Genomic DNA, 20,305 nt, shown 5'->3' with positions numbered 1-20,305 from the left:
TTTTTTTGTAACTAAAAAATGTATGAATACATCTCTATGTAACAGCTACACATGTTCAACAACAGAGATGTGTGTAAATCAGGACTATGACTCAATAAACTGAGTATCACTCACATTAGAAACCTTCTTCTGTTGTTTTTCAGCCAATATTTTCAGCCTATCACAGCCTGATACACAGTCTGACAGGCTGTGATAATAAACGTATGGTCAGTCCCTCTACAGCCTGTACGTATACATATCTCTCTATCTATCATCATGTGGTGTGTGATTAACATTTAACAGACCTAACTATCAATAACTATTTAGCACATTTTTTTTCAGCAGTTGAAAAACCCACAACGTCACGTCTGTATTGCAATGAACTGTGGGTAATTAAATCAGTGAAGTCTGCAGAAAGTCCACTTGAGGCCCCTGTGGACTGGACGGATTGTAGCTTTGCAGCCATCAGCACTCCCAGACTTCCCGTGAACGCGCCCACAAAGTCTACGAGTCTGCAGGTGTGGAGAAGTGCGAACATTTGGGTTCAGCCCAACAGAGTTACCAGTGACTTTGAGGACAAATCATGTGAAGCAGTTTGAGCTGATTCCTGTGTGCAGGTGGGTCAGACCGCTCTGTGTGAACGGAGGTTGGTTTTTATCCAAAAAAGGCCTCCTCGTGGGCAGTTTAAGTCCCCCTGTAAAGTACAGCGTTCAGTATATGAGGGGTCAGTGTAGGTCAGAGGGAAGCTGAGGAGTTTTAGAGTCTGTGAAACTGAACAACTCAACCCGACAGAAACTCATCACAGGTCCATGTGACGTTTAATAAATCCACATTTAAGACTGTTATTGCACTTTTTTTGTTTTTAATTTAATTCTGACGCACAAGTTTCTTTGACTTCAGTCGGGTTGTTACTGCAGGGCCTTCACTGGTAGTGGAGTATTTTACTGCAGCCTGAGTACTTCCTCCACACTGTTGAAGTATTTATACAAATGACACAATCTGAGAGGTCTCATCGATATGTGACACCTGTGACTCGGCTTTATTTTGAGGGGTCACGAGCAGCTCCAGAATAAAACTCAGAGGGAGCTGGTTGTTAAGGTGGATGGCTGGTTGTTAAGGTGGACTGTCTCAGCTGGTGGTTATTTCCCACTCGGAGCTCAGAGATGACAGACAGCGGGAATGTGAGAGAGCGACAAACAGCCGTCTGACGCCTCCTAAAAGAGTCCCAGCTTCGGTATAAATAGCTTCATGCCGACGAGTCAAATAAGGAAGTTTACAGCTGAGCTGCAGAGCTAAATCTGAGCCAGGGAGGCCTCGCCATCACTGCTGCTGTACGGAGCTTTTTTCCTATCTTTATTCAAGAGAGTGGTCTATCACACACACACACACACACACGATCAATATCAGGGTTTCCATCCATGTCAGTGAAAACATGGATGCTTCACACACAGAAGATCTATACAATCAGCACAGTTTCAAGATTAGAGTCACCAATTCAGTATCTGACCAAATGTCTCCCCTTCTGTTCCTGAGATATGACGTAAAAACATGATGATGTCACAGTCAAGCTGACCTTTGACCTTTGGACCTTCATTATTTCATCCTGTTAGACATTTGTGTCAAGTTTGGTCAGAATTAGTGAATGAATTCTTCAGTTATGGACAAAATCATATTTGTGAGGTCACAGTGACCTTTGACCACGAAAATCTGATCAGTTAAGTGTTGAGTCAAAGTGGGTGTGGAATGAGACGTATGCAAGGTCACAGTGACCTCTGACGAAAAAAATCTAAATTAATTAATTGTTGAGTCAAGGTGGACGTTTGTGCCAATTAAAAAAATCCCACAAGGCCTTCTTGAGATGAGAGAATGAGACAGATTGAAGGTCACACTGAGCTCTGACCATCAAAATATATTCAGTTCATTGTTTAGCTCTAAGTGGATGGAAAGTATTTGTATGTTTTTTCCCTGCAGATCTGCAGCCGACAGTCTGATGAACACTGAGAGACGCGTGTTTCCCACTGCGGACTGAATATCTCTAATGCCACTCATGTTTTAACGCTGAGAATATTTTCTTTGACGTAAACTGTGGGAAACACTGGGTGGATCCAGAGCTCCCTCTTGTCTCTACTGTGGAGGAACAAAATTAAGTTTTTCTCCACATTTAAAAAACAGACTTTGAGCGGAGGAGACAATAATCTGCTGCGGCGTTACGCAACAAACTGCGAGGAGGGAAGAATGAAAACAGAGTCTTTCCAGTTATTAAGCAACAACCTCTGAGCCATAGAGAGTGAAGAAACATGGAAACACAAACACACTGAGGGAGGAGGAGGAAGAAGAGGAGGAGGAGGAGGAGGAGGAGGAGGCGAGAGCTGAGGGGAAAGAAGCGGTCCAGCTGCAGGTCAGTTGAGCCAAACGGAGCTGCTGCTGCAGTGGGAAATCCGGGGGCGTCGCCTAGCAACATGTCGCAACACTTGGCAGCATCAAACCTGCAACCTGACCTGCAGTACGGCCTGCTGGGAAAAAAACAACAACTACCATCACACGGTTCTGTTCCTGAGCAGAACGAGGAGGAGGGAATCTCCACACAGGAGACAGGAAGTGGACTGATGAGCTCTGCAGCGACGCTCAGACGAGCCTAAATCGATTCACAGAGTCTTTTACGGTGTTAATAAAGTTGTGTTGAGGAAATAAAAAATGTGGAGCTGCTCAGCGTTTGGTCTCAGTTTGGATTTAACGACCTGATAACGAGCTTTATAGGATGAAGGCCGAGTGTTGTGTGAATCCCTCGTTAGTGACATAATGAAGCAGTGAACGGGAGTCACGCTGCTGAGGAGCACAGAATAACTCAACTGTCTTGTGATAGGATGTGTCTCGCTGGATCTAAAGATAGAACAGAGAACATGTTCTCCACAGTTCATGATGTTCGTCACAGCGCGGCGCACAGATCCTGCAGACTGATACTGTGTCACATGTTCCCAGATCAGGAGTCTCACTGTGTTCCGTCACGCCTTCATCAGAGCCGTTCGCCTCACTGACACTAATGGTACAGATTTTATTCTCACGTTCATCCTGCACAACAGTTTGTTCATCACCTCCTCCAGGAGCACGGGGACCCAACCTGAGGGTCGGGGCCCCAACAGAGGAGTCGCAGGAAGATTAAAGGGCGGGTCCACGTGTGCTCTTTTCTGTGTTTTTAAAACGTAACTCAGCTTTTAGCAGAAAACAGTGATGCTGACCCTAACTCAAAGAAAAAGAAGAACACCAGTTGTTAGCAGTTAGCTGCTAACTCAACGAAGAAGAACACCGGCTGTTAGCAGTTAGCTGCTAACTCAAAGAAGAAGAACAGCAGCTGTTAGCAGTTAGCGACTAACTCAAAGAAGAAGAAGAAGAAGAACAGCAGCTGTTAGCAGTTAGCAGCTAACTCAAAGAAGAAGAACAGCAGCTGCTAGCAGTTAGCGGCTAACACAAAGACGAAGAAGAACACCAGTTGTTAGCAGTTAGTGGCTAACTCAAAGAAAAAGAAGAACAGCAGCTGTTAGCAGTTAGCAGCTAACTCAAAGAAAAAGAAGAACAGCAGGTGTTAGCAGTTAGTGGCTAACTCACTTTTTTTTTATCACTAAATACTAGAATCACTATGCACTTTAAATATGATGCATCCATGTATGCTTGCATACATTCATGTTCTTGTTTGTTGTCTGTCTGCGTGCTTGTAAATATGTGCTCATATTTTATGTTTTTATACATGTTTTTTTTTTTTGTGAAGCACATTGTGTTGCTTTCTGTATGAAATGTGCTTTATAAATAAATCTTCTTCTTCTTCAAAGAAAAAGAAGAACAGCAGCTGTTAGCAGTTAGTGGCTAACTCAAAGAAAAAGAAGAACAGCAGCTGTTAGCAGTTAGCAGCTAACTCAAAGAAAAAGAAGAACAGCAGCTGTTAGCAGTGCACCACTTCACCGTGCCGTCAGACGGCCCTGTCTGACAGCAAACTGCAGCTGTTATGTCGCTCTCTTCGAAGCCACCAGACTCCACTGACAACAACAGTAATTCTACATCACAGCACACGGGAGCTGCTGGTTTACTGCTGCCCCGATCGTTTAGTTTGTTAGTGTTATTGTGCGTCTTGCACAGCGGGACTAACGTGGCGCACACAGCAGTACGTAGGTTTATATGTAGGAATGAAATCGTACAGGAACCTACGTCAGGTCAAGTGGGAAACCATTTTGAGAAGGACTTGGGGGAAAGTGTTTTGATGCTAAAACGTGTGCACTTTGAGCACAATTTGAATGTTTGGATTTGGATCCATCAGGAACACTGTACGGCTACAGAACGATATAAACAATTTAAAAACAAGAGAAAATATAAGAACTTTTTTTTTTTTTAATCTTCCAGACGTTTCTCTGATTAAATGCTTTTCCTGAAGTTTAGAGGGAAAGAAATTCACGGTCAGTCTGAGGAGCGCTCACCTGGAGGACGGGGCTGTGGTCGAAGTTGTAGGCGCTGGGTCGTCCCTCCAGTGTGGAGAAGGCCACGTTTCCTCCAGTGAGCGGCGAGATGTCGCTGAAGTCATCGGTGCAGAGCGCCTGCTGCTCGTCCTCTCCAGTGCGGATGAAACCGTGGTTCACCTTCTGGTAGGTCTTCTCGCAGGAGCCGCTGTAGTACTGGTAGGGCACCCAGGGGCCGCCCTCGCTGGTCCGCTTGTAGATGGCGAAGCTCTCTGGGCGACTGGTGTGGAACTTGAGCCGCACGTAGGTGATGTCAAATGCCTTCCCTGCAGAGAACAGGAAGATCACACATTTAATCCTCAGGCGTCATTTTGACTTTCTCTTAATTTAAAACACCCAAATATTTCTAACATTTTTAGAAACTCTTTGATTCAAAACAAAACAGTGAAGGATGTAAAAAGTATCATGAAGCTCAGTTCCTTCGTTTTTATTAAAGAACTACAGAAGATTTTGACTTCCAGCGTACTGTAGTTTATTTTCTGTCATCTTGTGACAAATCTGCACCTCCACACTTCTGTTTCATTTAACTTAGAAAGTCTCTGACATGATTAGAGAACATAATGAATTCAGTAGGGCTGTCAAAGATAACACGTTAACAACAAGTTAACGCATATTCCTTTGAACGCCACTCGTTTTTTTGACAAGTGATTAGGGTACGTACAATCTGTAATTATGACCCTCAGCCCACCCCGTAGTTTGGGAAATCAGGAGGCGATGCAGCAGTAACGCTGCGGATGGGAAGCAGACACAAACCTCCGTGAGCAAAAATGGATAAAGAAAGGCGTCTTGACTTATTTGTTATTTACTGTGGGGTTGATACAGCCGAGTATAACGATATTTTGCGTGGCGATATTGTCGATACAGGCGCCAAGTATCAAACTGTATTATTTACATCACTAATTTTTGCAAATACACATTTTAATCCAACTTTTGGTCCGTGAATAATAAAATCAGTTGCTTTTCAGTCCACTAGATGGTGCTGATGTTTTTTTTTTCCTGGTGAGGTCAGCAGAGGTCTCAGTCAGCGCCATTCAGCAGGAAGTTCATCAAAACAAAAATGGAGGCACCAGAGACAGAAATCAGAAATCTGGACACATCAGGACTTGGATCAGACACGTGAGAATAAAATACTCTGTAATACTGCGAACATGAGGGCTCACCTCACAGGCCACCATCCAGAGATAGCGTTATCCGCTAACGGCCAAGCTAACGCTAAAAATCATGCAACACAGGACACACTGAGCTCGACACAACTACCACCAGAAAATAACACAGTCCATCACCTACTTCCTGTTCAAAGATCTGCGTCCATACAGCGCTGTTGAAAACCAAGGCTTTTGTTACACGCTTAAAACACGTGAACCCAGGTATGTGACTCCGCCCGCTCACAGCCGTACCCAAGCTCTACAGAGAAGTGACACATGAAGCTGAGGAACCTTTGAGTACAGCAGGAAGAGTGGAGTTAACCTGTGACGCCTGGACTTCAAGCTCAGAGGATTCATATGTGACTATAACAGGACATTATCTGACAGAGGACAGGAGACGCTGTCTCACGTCCTCCAAACTAGAGCGGGACATTATCTGACAGAGGACAGGATTCATTGTCCATTCATTCATATATCTTCTACAGGTATATGTGTGTGTGTGTGTGTGTGTGTGTGTGTGTGCATCATATTTCCTTTGCTGCGTTTCTATTGGCTGCTGAAAGCTGAAACTCATCTTGAATCAAAAATGTGACGTTAAAAACACTGAAGATCCTGAGTTCAGATTGAAATGTTTCCAGTTCGTGCTGACGGAGCAGCTGCGTGTTCACGAGATGAAAACACATCTCAGACATTAAGGTAAAGTTTACTGAGGCCTGGCTGTGATGGATTGTTATCACTGTGTCTCCACAGGAAGTATGAGATCAGTGTGAGCTGCTGTTCCTGGAGACACAGCAGAGTGTCTCTCTAACAAGTGTCGAATGTGGAAACTCTGGGCAGGAATGTAAAGTGTCGTTGGAACACGCTAACGTGGCGCTCTGGTCCTTTAACTCCTGACACTCGTGTGTCCGCTGGTCGTTCCCCCTTTCACATATCTGACGAGTCTGAGCAGGCCTGCGAATAAATGTTCCAGGAGCCGTCAGTCAGCGTGTGAAGGAACGCCGCCATGTTTGAGCAGGGCGGCGGGGGGTACGGCTGTTTGCTCAGCCAAAGAATCTGCTCTGTAAACAGTGTGCTGACAGGGGCCCGGCCCCCGGGGGCCCCTCTGTGTCCACGGCAAATAAAGGTGAAGCAGCTGATAGGTCCGAGGGGACGTTCACAAAAGGCTGCAGTTTATTACAGGAAACAATGAAGCGACTGCAAACACACACCGGCTTCCTCCTCCCACTGCGTGTGTGTGTGTGTGTGTGTGTGTCTGTGATGGGTCAAGGTTAATAGGAAGCTGCAACATTTAAGCTGCAGGGTGGAGACTTACAGCACCGTGCAAACAATCACTGCCACGACTATTTAACTGTATGAAACTGGAATCAACTGGGAGCTGATTGGTGAGGTGACCAGTACAACCAGCAGTGATCAACTGGGAGCTGATTGGTGAGGTGACCAGTACAACCAGCAGTGACTCAACACAACCAGCAGTGACTCAACACAACCAGCAGTGACTCAACACAGCCACCAGTGACCCAGCACAACCAGCAGTGACCCAGCACAACCACCAGTGACCCAGCACAACCAGCAGTGACCCAGCACAACCACCAGTGACCCAGCACAACCAGCAGTGACCCAGCACAACCACCAGTGACCCAGCACAACCACCACCACGAGTCACATTCACACACTCACACACTGGTGGCCGCGGCTGCCGTACAAGGTCACCTGCTTCTCAGTTTTTCACACGCTCTCACACTGGTGGATCCATCAGAGCAGTTTGGGGTTCAGTATCTTGCTCAAGGGTACTTCAACATGCAGACTGAAGGAGCCGCCGATCGTCTGATTAGTTTTTACTGAATATTTAAAGGCGAACTGTAAAACTAGATCACTTATTTTGTTACATATGTTGTGTCATATATACATATACAAAACTGTTAGCACAAAAATACCCTGAAATATCGTGATATTATTTTAGGTCTGTGCACACTGACGACTTGTTTAAGACTTGAAACTCAACATTTGGTTTCTTTGAAAAGAAGTCTCGGGTAAAGGAGCACAGTGAGCTGTGTTTGATGGTTTGTTGGCAGCTCGCAGGAGTTTCAGAATAAAAGGGAGTTTTAAGAGTTTTTTTCCTGAACATCTGAAGCGTCTTTTCCCCTCTGAGGACTCTCTGGCCTCAGATCAAAGTCTCAGCGTCTCCGAGAGAAGGACAGACACCAGCAGGCAGGAAGCCCCTCTGTCGTCCACGCCTCCACATCCTCACACACAGGACAAAAGCATCTGTCTGCGCAGTGATCAGGAGGCAAACAACAGAGACACATTCAGCTCTGAGCCCAGGTGGCCACGGGACACTCTGATTGGACGAGGAGATCAGGAGGAAATGATGCTGCCGTCACACAACAAACACCAGAGGAAGATCGTTTTTAAAATCATGCACCTGATGTAAAGTCTGTGTCACAACCCTGAGGGTGTAAACCAGAAGCTGAGGACATGTCTGACAGCCACAGACGGACGAGAGACGCCCTGTTTGTTTATCTCTGTGTATTTCCAGCGCAGCTTGGTCAGGAGTGAACCCATGAGTCTCGCCGATGTGACCGACCGTCTGCAGCAGAAGTGAAGCCCGGAGGAATTCTGTCTCTTCTTCCAGAACAATCGGCGTATTGATGAGAGGAAGAATTTTACAGTCGAGAGCGCAAACAAAGAGCGCGCTGTATGCATTTATGTCCTCGTCCCATATGACGACAGAACAAAAAGACTCTCTGCAGGGAAACGGACGACCTGCTGACTCTACAACAGCTCCTCAGAAAACACAGAAACGCTGAGTGCCGGCAGGACGCACTGCAGGACAGACTCACCGACTCTAAACCAGACTGCATTCTACTAACAGCTGCAGCACAGCCAGGATGACATTGAGTCCCCAAAACAGAACGTTAACAGGAAAGGACACCATGGTTTTAAGTTTTTACCAAAATAAAAGCTCACAAACGAGCCTGTGTTTGTGAGCTTTTATTTTGTTTGTTTGTTTGTGTTTCTGCAGCTCAGAGGAACAAAGTCACAGCTGATGGTTTTCAGGTTGTTTCTGAGGTCACAGTGAAGTCAGACGTCCTTCAACCTCCAAAATATGTTTTTATTTTTTTTTTTCCAATTGAAAAAAACACTTGCTGCGTCTTTTTATTGTTGCCAGGCAACCATCCCATCACCTCCTCACCCTAACCTTCCTGTATCATCAATCTACTGTTAATCAGTGTGTAGCTGCTGCCATGTTGAGGCAGAGGGTACTGTCTGTAGCTCTGGTTGAGGGGGAGAGGCTGTCAGCAGATAAACAGAGATCTGTGTGGGTACATGAGACCCTAAAAAAGAGGCTGGATCATGGGGAGTACCACCAGTTGGTCCAGGAGCTTCTCCTCTATCATGGACGTTTACAGTACTGCACTTATCTGCTGTTTTCTATTGAGATGGTGCTAACTGTGCTTTGTAAAGCTGATGATGACTCAAGGAGTCTCACACACAGTGACAGGGCTAACTGTTAGCATCACATGGCTAACATTACACAACGGTTAATAAGAGTTTCAGTGTTGGTGTGAAACTAACGGCTCGGTGTCGGATGTTTCTGCCCAAGCGGCAAAATATAACAGAGTAGGAGGGCGGCGGCTCACTGAGACGCTCCTTCAGTACCCCCCATCACCATCACCATCACCATCACCATCACAAACGCACTGAACGCCGCTCATGACAGGGAGCAAGTCTCTGCCCTTTGTACACAATCGCTACTACCAATTAAATAATGTAATGAGGTCCACGGCCCTGCCAGAGCGCCAAGAAGACGATAGAACTACACTATTGAGAATAAATAAAAGTTAAATAAAAGAAGCTACGGAGGGATTATTACGCATCACAAAAATCAAAATGACAAATAGAAACACTGAGTGCTCTTTATAATGAGCTCAGAATACAAGACAGCATCATCAACTGTTCTTACTGTTTTTACCAGCCCACAAATTGGAATATATTAATTAAATAATATAATAATTAAACTGTGTCACATTTAAATCACTTTCTAGAACACGCAGTGGTCCTGAGAGTTTTCTACAAATCTTACTGGACAAAACTTGACCGGAAACTTAAAACTTATCTTTTAAATCTGGCTTTTAATTTGGAGTTTAATCATTGTTTTTATTTTTTACTTTTATTTATCAGTTTTCTTACTTTTTGTTATATTGTTATATTATTTAGTCTGGCAAAATCTGATCTACTGTTTGTTTAATTCTGTTTTTTGATTTTGTCTGTGTTTGGGCTGCATGTTTGGATGAAAGGTGTAAAGTTGGGTTGTAATGATCATATTTATTTACTAAAGAACTTGCTGCTGCTCTTAAAGCTCCTTGTTGTGGGTGAAAGGTCATAAGTTCTGCAGTAGAAATTAAACTTTGGATTTTTTTGCATCTCTTTAACACAGAGACATTTCTGGGGGAAAAAGAAAAGTATTGTTGTTGTTGACGCAGCTCTCCGAGCGGTTTTCCTCCTCTGATGATAAACAGGAAGTGGCTCTGTAATAAAGTCTGTTAAAGAAAGGGTGAACTCAACCTTTAAGCCAAACACTGAACAGCCTCTCTTTCTCCTCAGATTTAAGCTGGAGTTAAGAACCTCAACGCCGACGTCGTCAATTAGCTGGTTTTGCTTTAAGCGGAGCTAACCGGTCTATTGTGGAGCGCTGACCCCGGGAGACTCTCCTCGGGGGGCCGGACTCAGGTCTGAACATGAAAAGAGCCTCCAGTCGTTCAGGGGAAGGAGCTTTTCTTTCTGAGGCTGTTTGGGGAGGGACGGTGGGGGGGGCACAGTGACGGCAGGAATGAACCGGCTGGAATGTGTTTCCGCCGGGCAGAGTGACGCCCGATGGATGGACGGAGGAAGAAAGAGACCACAGAGGAGAAAAGAGGGCCAGCGAGCAACACAGGCTGCTCATGTCAAAGAGAGACAGAGAGAGGGGGCTGCTGGGAGATTTTTTCCTGCCCAGATATGGAAGACATGACGAGCGACTGAGCAGAGGACGCTGCAGATGAATGAGGGGATTTTCTGTCCAAGGAGGAGGTTCAAGTGAGCAGCGTCACATGACCTCTGACCCCTCAACGCATCACACAGAGAGCAGATGGATGTTAACTCAACTCACTGTACAGGAAAAAATATATTTCTGATTCATTCATCTCAAAATCAAAGTTAAAAAAAGTAAATGTCTGGAATAAATCCACGGCCATAATGTTCATACTGGTAATCCTAATTAATTTATTCATATGCTGACATTTTGCCAGTATTCGGTCTGTAACTGTGATTTTGTCTCTGTTTTCACCATGAAGTCACCTCTCAGTCGTTTAGTAGGCGCCTACATTTAAAAACTACAGGGTGCGTGAAAAAAACAAACAACAACTTTTGTTATTATTGTGAAATAAAAAATGCAAAGACAAAAATAATAAAATAAATAAATCAAAGACAGAAATCTTAAAATAGAAAAATATTTCTGGTTATCTCCAAAAAAAAAGAAAATCAAGTTTTGCAAAATATTCTCATTATTACAAAAAACATTTTTAGAAAGAAAAAATAAAATATTTAGAAAAAATCTTGAGAAAATTACTGAGATAAAAGATAAAAAACAGATACAAGGATAAAGAAAACAAACATTTCTTTTCTAAATAATTATCGTGATTGTACAAGAATTATATATCATAATTATATATATATATATATATATATATATATATGGGTGTGTGTGTGTGTGAGAATTTTGTTTAAATGACATTTTATTTTTTCTTGAGGAAAATCACAGAAATAAAAGGAAATAAACGATCGAGAAAATGGCTTTTAGTTTTTAAATTATTTATTTGATTTTACAGGAAAATCGTTTCTCAACATATTCTTATTTCTAACAACGACATTTTGATGAGATTAAAAAAACACATTTATTTTATTTTAAGAAAATTACCTTTAATTTTTTTATTATTTGATTTTACAAGAAAACAAAACATTTCCGAAGATATTCTTAGTTTTACAAGACGACATTTTGATGAGAATTAAAAAAAACAAAACATTTTATTTTCTTGAGAAAATGAACAAGATAAAATGAGAGAACATGAGACTTAATTTCTAAAAATAATCATCTTGATGTTACGAGAAAACAAAATGTTTTTTGGATCTTAAGAAAATGCCGTTTCCTTATCTGAGTACAACAAAGACATCATGTCCAAGATCATTTATTTATTTTATCAAAAGTATTCTACTTTTTTTAATTTTCACAAAATCCTCCTCGTCTGTAAAACTAGAAAAGTGAGATATGAATAAAATCACTTTATTTTAAACGTCTCAAAAATATATCTTTTGTTTTGAAAGATAGTGAGATGTTGTTATTTTGGAGGAAAACGGCTTTTTGTTTGAGAGCGTGACAAAATGGTTCGACTGTGACGAGTGATTGAATTTGTTCATGAACATGTGATCATAAGATGATCTTCAGGTAACAGGATTTAAACCTGACTGGCACCATCATGGCCTCTCTCAGCTTCCGTAGACTTTACTAGTGTCATTTTTTCCTGGTCGATACATGTACAAACAGATTCTGATATATATTTAATCAGAGCTTTATGAGACATTTAAACTCTGATATCTTTGTTTTTCTAACCGTGAATCGACTTCTCTGGATGTTAAGAAGGGGAAATGAGAAGTTTATGAGATTAGAGAAGAGTAAGCTAAGCTGCAGTGTCCCACATGTCTCGTCTTGTCTCGACTCTTGGTCCTCGCCATCCGTCCTGTCATCAGACCTGCTGCGTTACAGCGACGTGTCGAGACGTGTCGGGAGGACAGAACCTCAGCAGACCAGACGCTCATTCAATCAGCAGAACAAGAATAATGATAACGGAAAGACTCAAACGCACAAGAGGTCCAAAATGGGACAAATACTGCTGATTAACGACAGAGGAAACACTCAGTGAGGTCTGCTGGAGGAATAATCATCAAATATTCATTTCAAGGAACTAAAAGTCGACGCTGAGGGAGGAAACTGATCATCTGGCAGGACGTGGCCGATGTTTCATAACCTATAACCTTATTATATTAATAACTTCTACAGAATCTGAGCTTTTTATTCCATCACCCTGCGGTCAGTCACTTTACAGGCTTTTCCACTGAACTGATACAAATCATGTGTACGTGTTTAAACAGAATATCTATACATGAGTGTGGAGTTTGAATCTTGTGACCTGCTCTCCATAAACAGAGGTCAGAGAAGCAGATGTTTGTCTTCCCACGGAGAGGAGGCAGATTATTTTAACGAGGAAGACGTCCTTGAGGAGGACAGATTAGGATGGAGGAGGAGAGACACCACATTCAGCTCTGAGAGTCCAAACACGACTCCTGAGAGGAAGTAACGAGCTCTGCCCTCCTTCACAATGTCAGACAGGAAATCTTTAGGTTTTGATGTAAAGATGCAGCTGCTGGAGACGAGACTTCACCGACACGTACGAGACTCCATCACATTTCTTTCCAGGCAGCTTGTGTGTCGGATCACGTGATCGTCCAAAGTCTTTATACATGAAGAGCGTTAAATATTCAACCAACATTACATTGGGAACTGCCCATTGTTCCGACATCCCATTGTTCCGACATCCCATTGTTCCGACCATATTAAACTCATTGTTCCGAAGTCCGTTCCGAAATCATCATGATGCCCTGTGGTTAAGGTCTGGTTAGGTTTAGGCACAAAAACCACTTGGTTAGGGTCAGGAAAAGATCATGGTGTGGGTTAAAATGAAAAAGAAAGTGACAAACACATAAGCTGTGAGCCTGCTCCGCCTCAAGCTGGTCGCGGCGCACCATACGCCCGCCATGAGCCGTTCAGGACCGCGGACAGTCGGACTAATGGGATGTCGAACCAATGACATGGACCCCATTACATTTAAGAGGAGCAGAGCTGCACAGTCTCCGGAGGAAAAGCTGCATTGCACGTTTCTGCAGACCACGAGTACGTCGCATTTATGTGCTTGTTGCTGTAATATAAGTGAGTGTTTCCAATGACGACTGTGCCGCCAAACATGGGTGTTTGTTAGAGAGCGCCGTCACTGCTTTTCCAGCATCGTTTGTGTCACCGAATACACCTGCTGCACAGCTGTTTCCCTCATGAAACATAAAGTTTGACTTCATGACGTCATCGATGAGATGCATCATTTGGCTGAGCTTATGTGATTAGGCAGGTTTGGTCATCAGCAGAGATGATGGTCTCCATAGTTACACTGCAGTACCACAACACAACATTCAGACACTTAGTTTATGACACAGAAAACTAACCCTCACTTAAAGAAACATTTTTTTTTAGATTTCTTGTTAAAACATTTTACGTTAATTAACCGATCCATTTATTATCCATTATTAAAATCAGTCTGGGTTCTGTTCTGATTTTTCTTTGAATATTTTTCATTTTGATGCAGCAGCAGCAGCACAGAGACAGATTCCTTTAAGACTTGTCAATAAACCTGATTTAGATTCTTCATAAATTTAATTCAGTTTAGATTTGATTGATTCAAAACACTGATTTATTTCTAGACAGTGGGAACACGTGGCACCAGTTCACCACAGATCCGACATCTTTTTATAGTTTTATATTTCAAAATAAATCAGTCTTACAGTTTGCATTCAGACCGAGTTGTTGGTACGGATGTTTTTTCACAGTACATTCCTGTGAATCGTCTTCCAGCCGGTGGAGCGGAGCCTCGGGGTCGGCCTGAGGGCTGGGAGGGGGGGTTACAGTTGTTGTGGAGGGGGGAGGAGGAGGATAGGGGATGAAGGTCCAGGGGGAACGCCCCGGCTCGCAGCACGGCCCAATTAAATTTCCTCCCATGACCTCATCGCATTCTTCTCCGGAGGAACGAACAATGGCCGCTTTGACTTTTGAACGCGTGGGCACGACCGAGCGGCCAGTCGGAGAAGATCATCTGCGGAGGATCCACGACTCACAGCGAGGACGCCGCTGACAGTACAGCAGGTACCAAGCAGAGCAGAGGTCAAAGGTCGCCACTCTGCGTTTACATGCACTTCAGTAATCGGATTATTCTGAGCTGCACAAAACTCATTAATCACACACAAACACACTGGACTAGAGTCCTGCTTTGTTTTGAAGTCTTATTAAAATCAAAGGAATGATTGTTTTGGTATCAGTTCTGACAATCTGCTAACGGCATCTCTCTAACGACACGGCTCTGAAGATGGCTGTTCCTTAAAATACAAGAAAGTTGGATTCTTTGTTTGACCGAAATGTCCAGGAGACACAAAACATTAGAAATGTCATGTGTCTGTTATGTAAGTCGTGTCCTTTTATTCTTTTAGTGATGCAAAATAAAACCGACAAATTTTCAGAGCCAGTTCGGTGCCTGTGTGTCTGCATGAGAAACAAAACATGACAGGGTTACAACTGTTTAAAGAAGAAGTTGTAAAATGTGGTTTCTAAAGATGTTTTTAACCTGTGCAGGTTCAAGAGTCAGGATGCAGAAAAATAACTGACAGACATGGTGACAGAAACCAACCTACTGACGGAGAGAACAATCGTTATGGGATGAAAGGAAGAAGTTTGTGGGATCAAAACATTTTGTTTAAAATTTAAAGTCACACATTTGTAAAGCTGTGACACACACGAACAGCAAAAAGTTTCACTTGATGGTTGAGTTGATGTTTTAATATTCAAGCACTGAAACTCAGATGTGTCAGTGTCCAAACACTTTAAATGACTCTTGGGTCTGACGGCGGCTGTTTCTGCTTTCACGCTGACATTTTTCATCACAGTCATGTTATTTCTGAGGGACGCAAAATAAAACTGAGGAACTTTAAAAGGGAGTTTGAATCCTTTCTCGCTGCATGATGAGGATCACTTCACTGAACGTGGGTGAGCTCTAGTGACCTGTCAGTGCGTTGCCGACGCTGTTTGTGTCACCAAACTTGGGTGATCTTTAGCGACACATTGCTGCAGTTCAAATAGTGTTTGGGTCAGCCGAAATGTATGACACTTAGTGAGCTATCACTGCATTTCCAGCACCGTTCATGTCACCAAACATGGGGGGTTTTAGCGAGACATCAGTGCAGTTCAAACAGCTTTTGTGCCACAAAAAAATGGGTGATACTTAGCGAGCTGTCGCTGCGTTTCCAGCTGTGTTTAAGCCACCGAACGTGGGTGCGTTTCAGTGAGCTGTCAGTGCATTTCCAGCACCGCTCGAGTCACCAAACATGGGGGAATTTTAGCAACACATCGCTGTGTTTCCAACAGTGTTTGTGCAACCAAATGTGGATGATTTTTAACAAGCTGTCATACATTTGCAGCAGTGTTTGTTTCACCAAACATGGTTGATTTCAAGCGAGTTGTCACTGCATTTGTGTCACCATAACAGATGACATTTAGCAAGCTGTGTTTCCAGCTGCATTTGTGCTACCAAACGTGTAAAGGGGACTTTGGTGCCCTTATCCCCACATGACAAACAAAACATGTCAGGGTTACAGTTACTAAAAAGAAGTTGTAAAATGTGATTTGAAAATTGACAGACCAGGTTTTTTACACGCGCAGGTTTAAGAGTCAGGATGCAGAAAAATAACTGACGGACAAACTGACAGATGGAGAGAATAATCGTTAGCTGCAACCTGAAACAGGATAAAAGAAATGGGGTCAAGAAAAGAGTCTAAAAGACTTCAAACATTTAAAAACCAGAGTCTCACATTATCAGACGCTGAGAGAGAGACGAGGAACAAATGCTTTGACTCCATGGATGAGTCCATGTATTAATATTTCAGCACCAGCTGTGTTTAAACCAGATAAATCAAACCAACGTCAGGTCCACAGCAGTAAAGTGAAGCAGCGCAGCACTGTGGGACCGTCAGAGAGCAGGTGCTGAGGTCAGAGGTCAACAAGATAAAAACACTGAACAAATCAGAGCGAGGAATGTGAGGAATGTGAGCAGAGTTTAAACTCCATGAACATGAAACAGTTTACTGATGAGACTCCTCTGATCCCACACAGAGAACCGGTCCGCTCGCTCCGAGGTCAGAGGTCACCGGCGCCGCCTCAGAGAGTCAAACACACTTCATTCAAACGAGGAGCGAGTCACTGCACGGCTCGCACTTTGATTTCTACTGTTTCCTTCTCTGCAAAATGTCGTCAGCAACATTTCAGAGTAAAATCAGTTTGTTGGAGTCAAACAGCCGCAGGAGGAGTGAAGCTGAGAGGAACTGTGGTGAACTCCGACCCACAAATGTGAAGATCTGCAGCGAAGCGTCCTGACAGCGAGGAGGACGCCAGCAGAACAACGTGTTCGGATTAATTTGTCAGTTTGAATTTAACCTCTTTGCAAAAGCCAAAAGAGCCAGACATTAATGAGAATAATCTTCACTGTTAACTGTTTACTGTGCAGTTGTTAGTATGTTAATGACACGTACTTTGTGAACATGAGATCTCAAAATCGTCTCAGGGGAATTTCTTTTCTTTGGCACAAACGTCCACCTGGACTGAAGAGGACTGGTTACTGAGGACTGGGTGGAGTCATGCAACCACAGGGCGATTATTCTAGTTTCTTTATTATTTGTAAACCTAAATCACTGAAAGACCAGTCAGTGCATGAACTAAGAGTTTCACCAGAATCCTGCTGGTGTCATGTGTTTGTTTCTGCTGATTTCTCATGAACTTGTTTGCTGCTCGCTCGCTCGTGTGTTTATGAACCTGAGAGGAATTTTAATCATATTCTCCTGTTACAGACTGTGAGCAGAGTGAACACGGCTGATGTAAAGTGGGTCAGTTACACATTAATGTCTCAGTTAATGTGTAACCTGCTCCTATAGAGAGGAATGCACACACAAGCATAAAGGTGTGTTTGGTTTCCACACATGAGCGGCCCTCTGGATATCAGTCAGACTGTTATCAGCGCAGAGGAAACATGAATACTGTACATACACCTGAACTTATCTCTGTGTGAGCATCTAGAAACGTTGTGCAGGAATAAATCACACTCACAGCTGGAATGTAGAAATAAACAGAGAGGAGTTTAAGCTGGAGGCTTTCAGCAGTGTGAGCGCGCTCAGTACAGCGTCTGCAGGATGCTGCTCATATCACCTTAATCTCTTCTTCTGTGTTTGATAAACAGAGCAGCCGCCGGCCGTGCGCTCTGATTGGACAAGAGGAGATTATAGTGTGTGTGTGTGTGTGTGTGTGTGTGTGTGTGTGTGTGTGTGTGTGTCTCGGCTCCAGCTCTGCATCGATAAGAGCTTCAGGTGATAAAAGTCTGGAGAGTCTCAGTGAAGCCAACACCTAGTACAGAGCTGCTGTTACATATTTACTGCTGACGGGTTTCACGAGAGGTTTTGTTTTAATGAAGCATAAACACATTACAGCAAATTATCTAAACCATATATCACAGCTAACCTTTACTAAACATCTGCTCTGATTTTAGAGCTGTCTTTTCCTGTAATGACTCCCGGCTGCGTTCCTGTTGAATGGGATTTATCCTTCTGCTCCTAATCAACACCATACACGGTGTAGGCTGTGTGTGTGGACGCGTGCGCTGTGACCCGACTTAGCGAATGTTCGGTCACGATGACTCATAAGGGGGATTTATACCTGTGTGGTGGTGTGTCTGTGTCGCTCTGCAGTTACACCTCCAAAACACTAGTTGGCAGCACGAAGCTTAATAGAGACAGTTTCAAACACAAATCAGCTTCACTATAACTCGCAGCATTCACAGACAAACACTTGTCTTTATCTGGACACATTTTCCCCACAAATACAACATGCTAACGTTATTAGCACAAGTCTATGGCATTTTACATTGTATAAATTAGCCTAGCAGCTAGTGGACTCCTCATACTAACGCAGTGACGTATTGACGCTGACCGGAAGTCATTCATTCCAATGGAGGTGAAAATGACAGATAGTAACGGACTAGCGTGCAGCACGGCAGCGGTTCCATTGACCGTCAGTGCGTGGAGGCGTTGGATTTTTCCTACTCGGGTGTTGACAAGATGGGAGAAACGGAGCATAATGGTGGAGGAAGTAGGAAATTAATTGCAATCGCAGTTTATAAACGAACAATATCTCATTTATTTATGCAACAGAAAAATAAGCATAAGCTTTTTTTCCACTATTAAAAGTGATTGTTGACCATAGGTTGATTTCTATGTGGTTGACTATGTGACTATATTTTCGAATTTCGCGTTCATTTCTATATATATATCAGCTCTTTCAATAGTACACTAACTCAACTCGTCTCAGTTCAGTTGGTACAGTGTCAGTCAACACGAGAGATCTTCGCAGGAAGATATTGCTAGATCTTCTGCTAGATTACTTAGATTTATATTTATTTATTTAGCACTTTATAAAAGATATAAATACAAAGAAATGACCAAAAAAGATCAGTGTAGGGAGAGGCAGAAAGCCCAAAAAGGCTTATATGAAGCCTCTACCTAAAAAATTAAAATAAACCACTGGATTAAATTTAAACAAACAAACAAACAAAAAACACAAAACAACAACAACAACAAAGAACCCATCAAGTAACCCATTTAAAATAGTGCACATTTAAGTAATGAAAGAAATATTGAATAATAAAAATTCAAAGAATGAGCATGTAAGCAAACGAAGACAAAAGTGCTATAGAGAACCAGCTATAAACCAGCAATTAAATGAGCCTTTAAACATCTTCTAAAATGTTTAATAGTATAACATTTCAATGCCAGATGTGACTTCGCTAACAGCTCTCGCAGACAGCACGCTAGCTAGCCGCCCGCATCTGGCCAGGTCAGTAAACAACGGAACCTTGTGGCGTTGTTCTGAGGGTGAGGAATGCGTTGGGGAAACGCTCCGTTAAAACAGGAAAAATAGGTTGTGCACCCGGCGTAAAGCCAGGGACAACAGCACCATTTAACAAAGGTAACGTTACACAGTTCAGCTCCATTACAGCTCACAAGGTTCACTGACAAAACAACTGTCTGATACTAAACACGTTTTCCAAACAAATACAACATGCTAACGTTATTAGCACAAGCCTATGGCATTTTACATTGTATAAATGAGCCTAGCAGCTAGCAGAGATTTCCTCTGCTCATATTTCAGCCAGGATAAATCACACACAGTGTGTGGAGGCTTTATTGTCTTCACAATTTATTGTTTCTTATCTGTGAAATTAAAGTAAATCAAAGCTTTGTCTCCACTGAGGGAAATGGTTTCAGGTGTAACTGCAGAATGACACACCACCGCACACGTATAAATGCTCACAATGGCGTAGGCCACTTGCGTAGGCTACGCCGTAGAGCCGACGCCCAACGATAAACCAACCTTCAGTCCATCGTTAAAACATGTCAGAAGTTGGTTAATCTGAACACCAGAGAACTGAGACGCTGCACACATGCAGGAGACAAACATCAGTATCGTGAGGTTTCATCTCCATGGAGCCACACGTCAACATTTAGGAAACGGTTTTTGATCCTCTGCAACATCTGAGCCAAAAATAAAAACTGGGACGTCGCCAACGTTCATCCAGTGAATCTTTAGTAAACTCACAAATGTTCACATCTCCATTTAAAGACACGTTATTGTGTTCAGTGCCATGAATAATGCTGTGTGTGTGTGTGTGTGTGTGTGTGTGTGTGTGTGTGTGTGTGTGTGTGTGTGTGTGTGTGTGTGTGTTCTGGGGG

At 43.1% G+C, this 20,305-nt stretch overlaps 1 protein-coding gene across 1 annotated transcript in view; it reads right to left on the bottom strand.

The window, feature by feature from the left end:
• Positions 1-20,305, bottom strand: part of lamc1 (laminin, gamma 1) — a 72,202-nt gene that overhangs the window by 28,485 nt on the left and 23,412 nt on the right. The window contains exon 2 of the mRNA XM_050074438.1: positions 4,443-4,747. Within this exon, the coding sequence (XP_049930395.1) occupies positions 4,443-4,747 (305 nt within the window). The remainder of the gene's footprint in view (positions 1-4,442; positions 4,748-20,305) is intronic.

The sequence above is a fragment of the Epinephelus moara genome, chromosome 21 (assembly GCF_006386435.1).
Source record: "Epinephelus moara isolate mb chromosome 21, YSFRI_EMoa_1.0, whole genome shotgun sequence".
In the NCBI taxonomy this organism is placed as follows: domain Eukaryota; kingdom Metazoa; phylum Chordata; class Actinopteri; order Perciformes; family Serranidae; genus Epinephelus; species Epinephelus moara.
The sequence above is the reverse complement of the archived record's forward strand: the minus strand, read 5'-3'. Positions and strand labels throughout refer to the sequence as shown.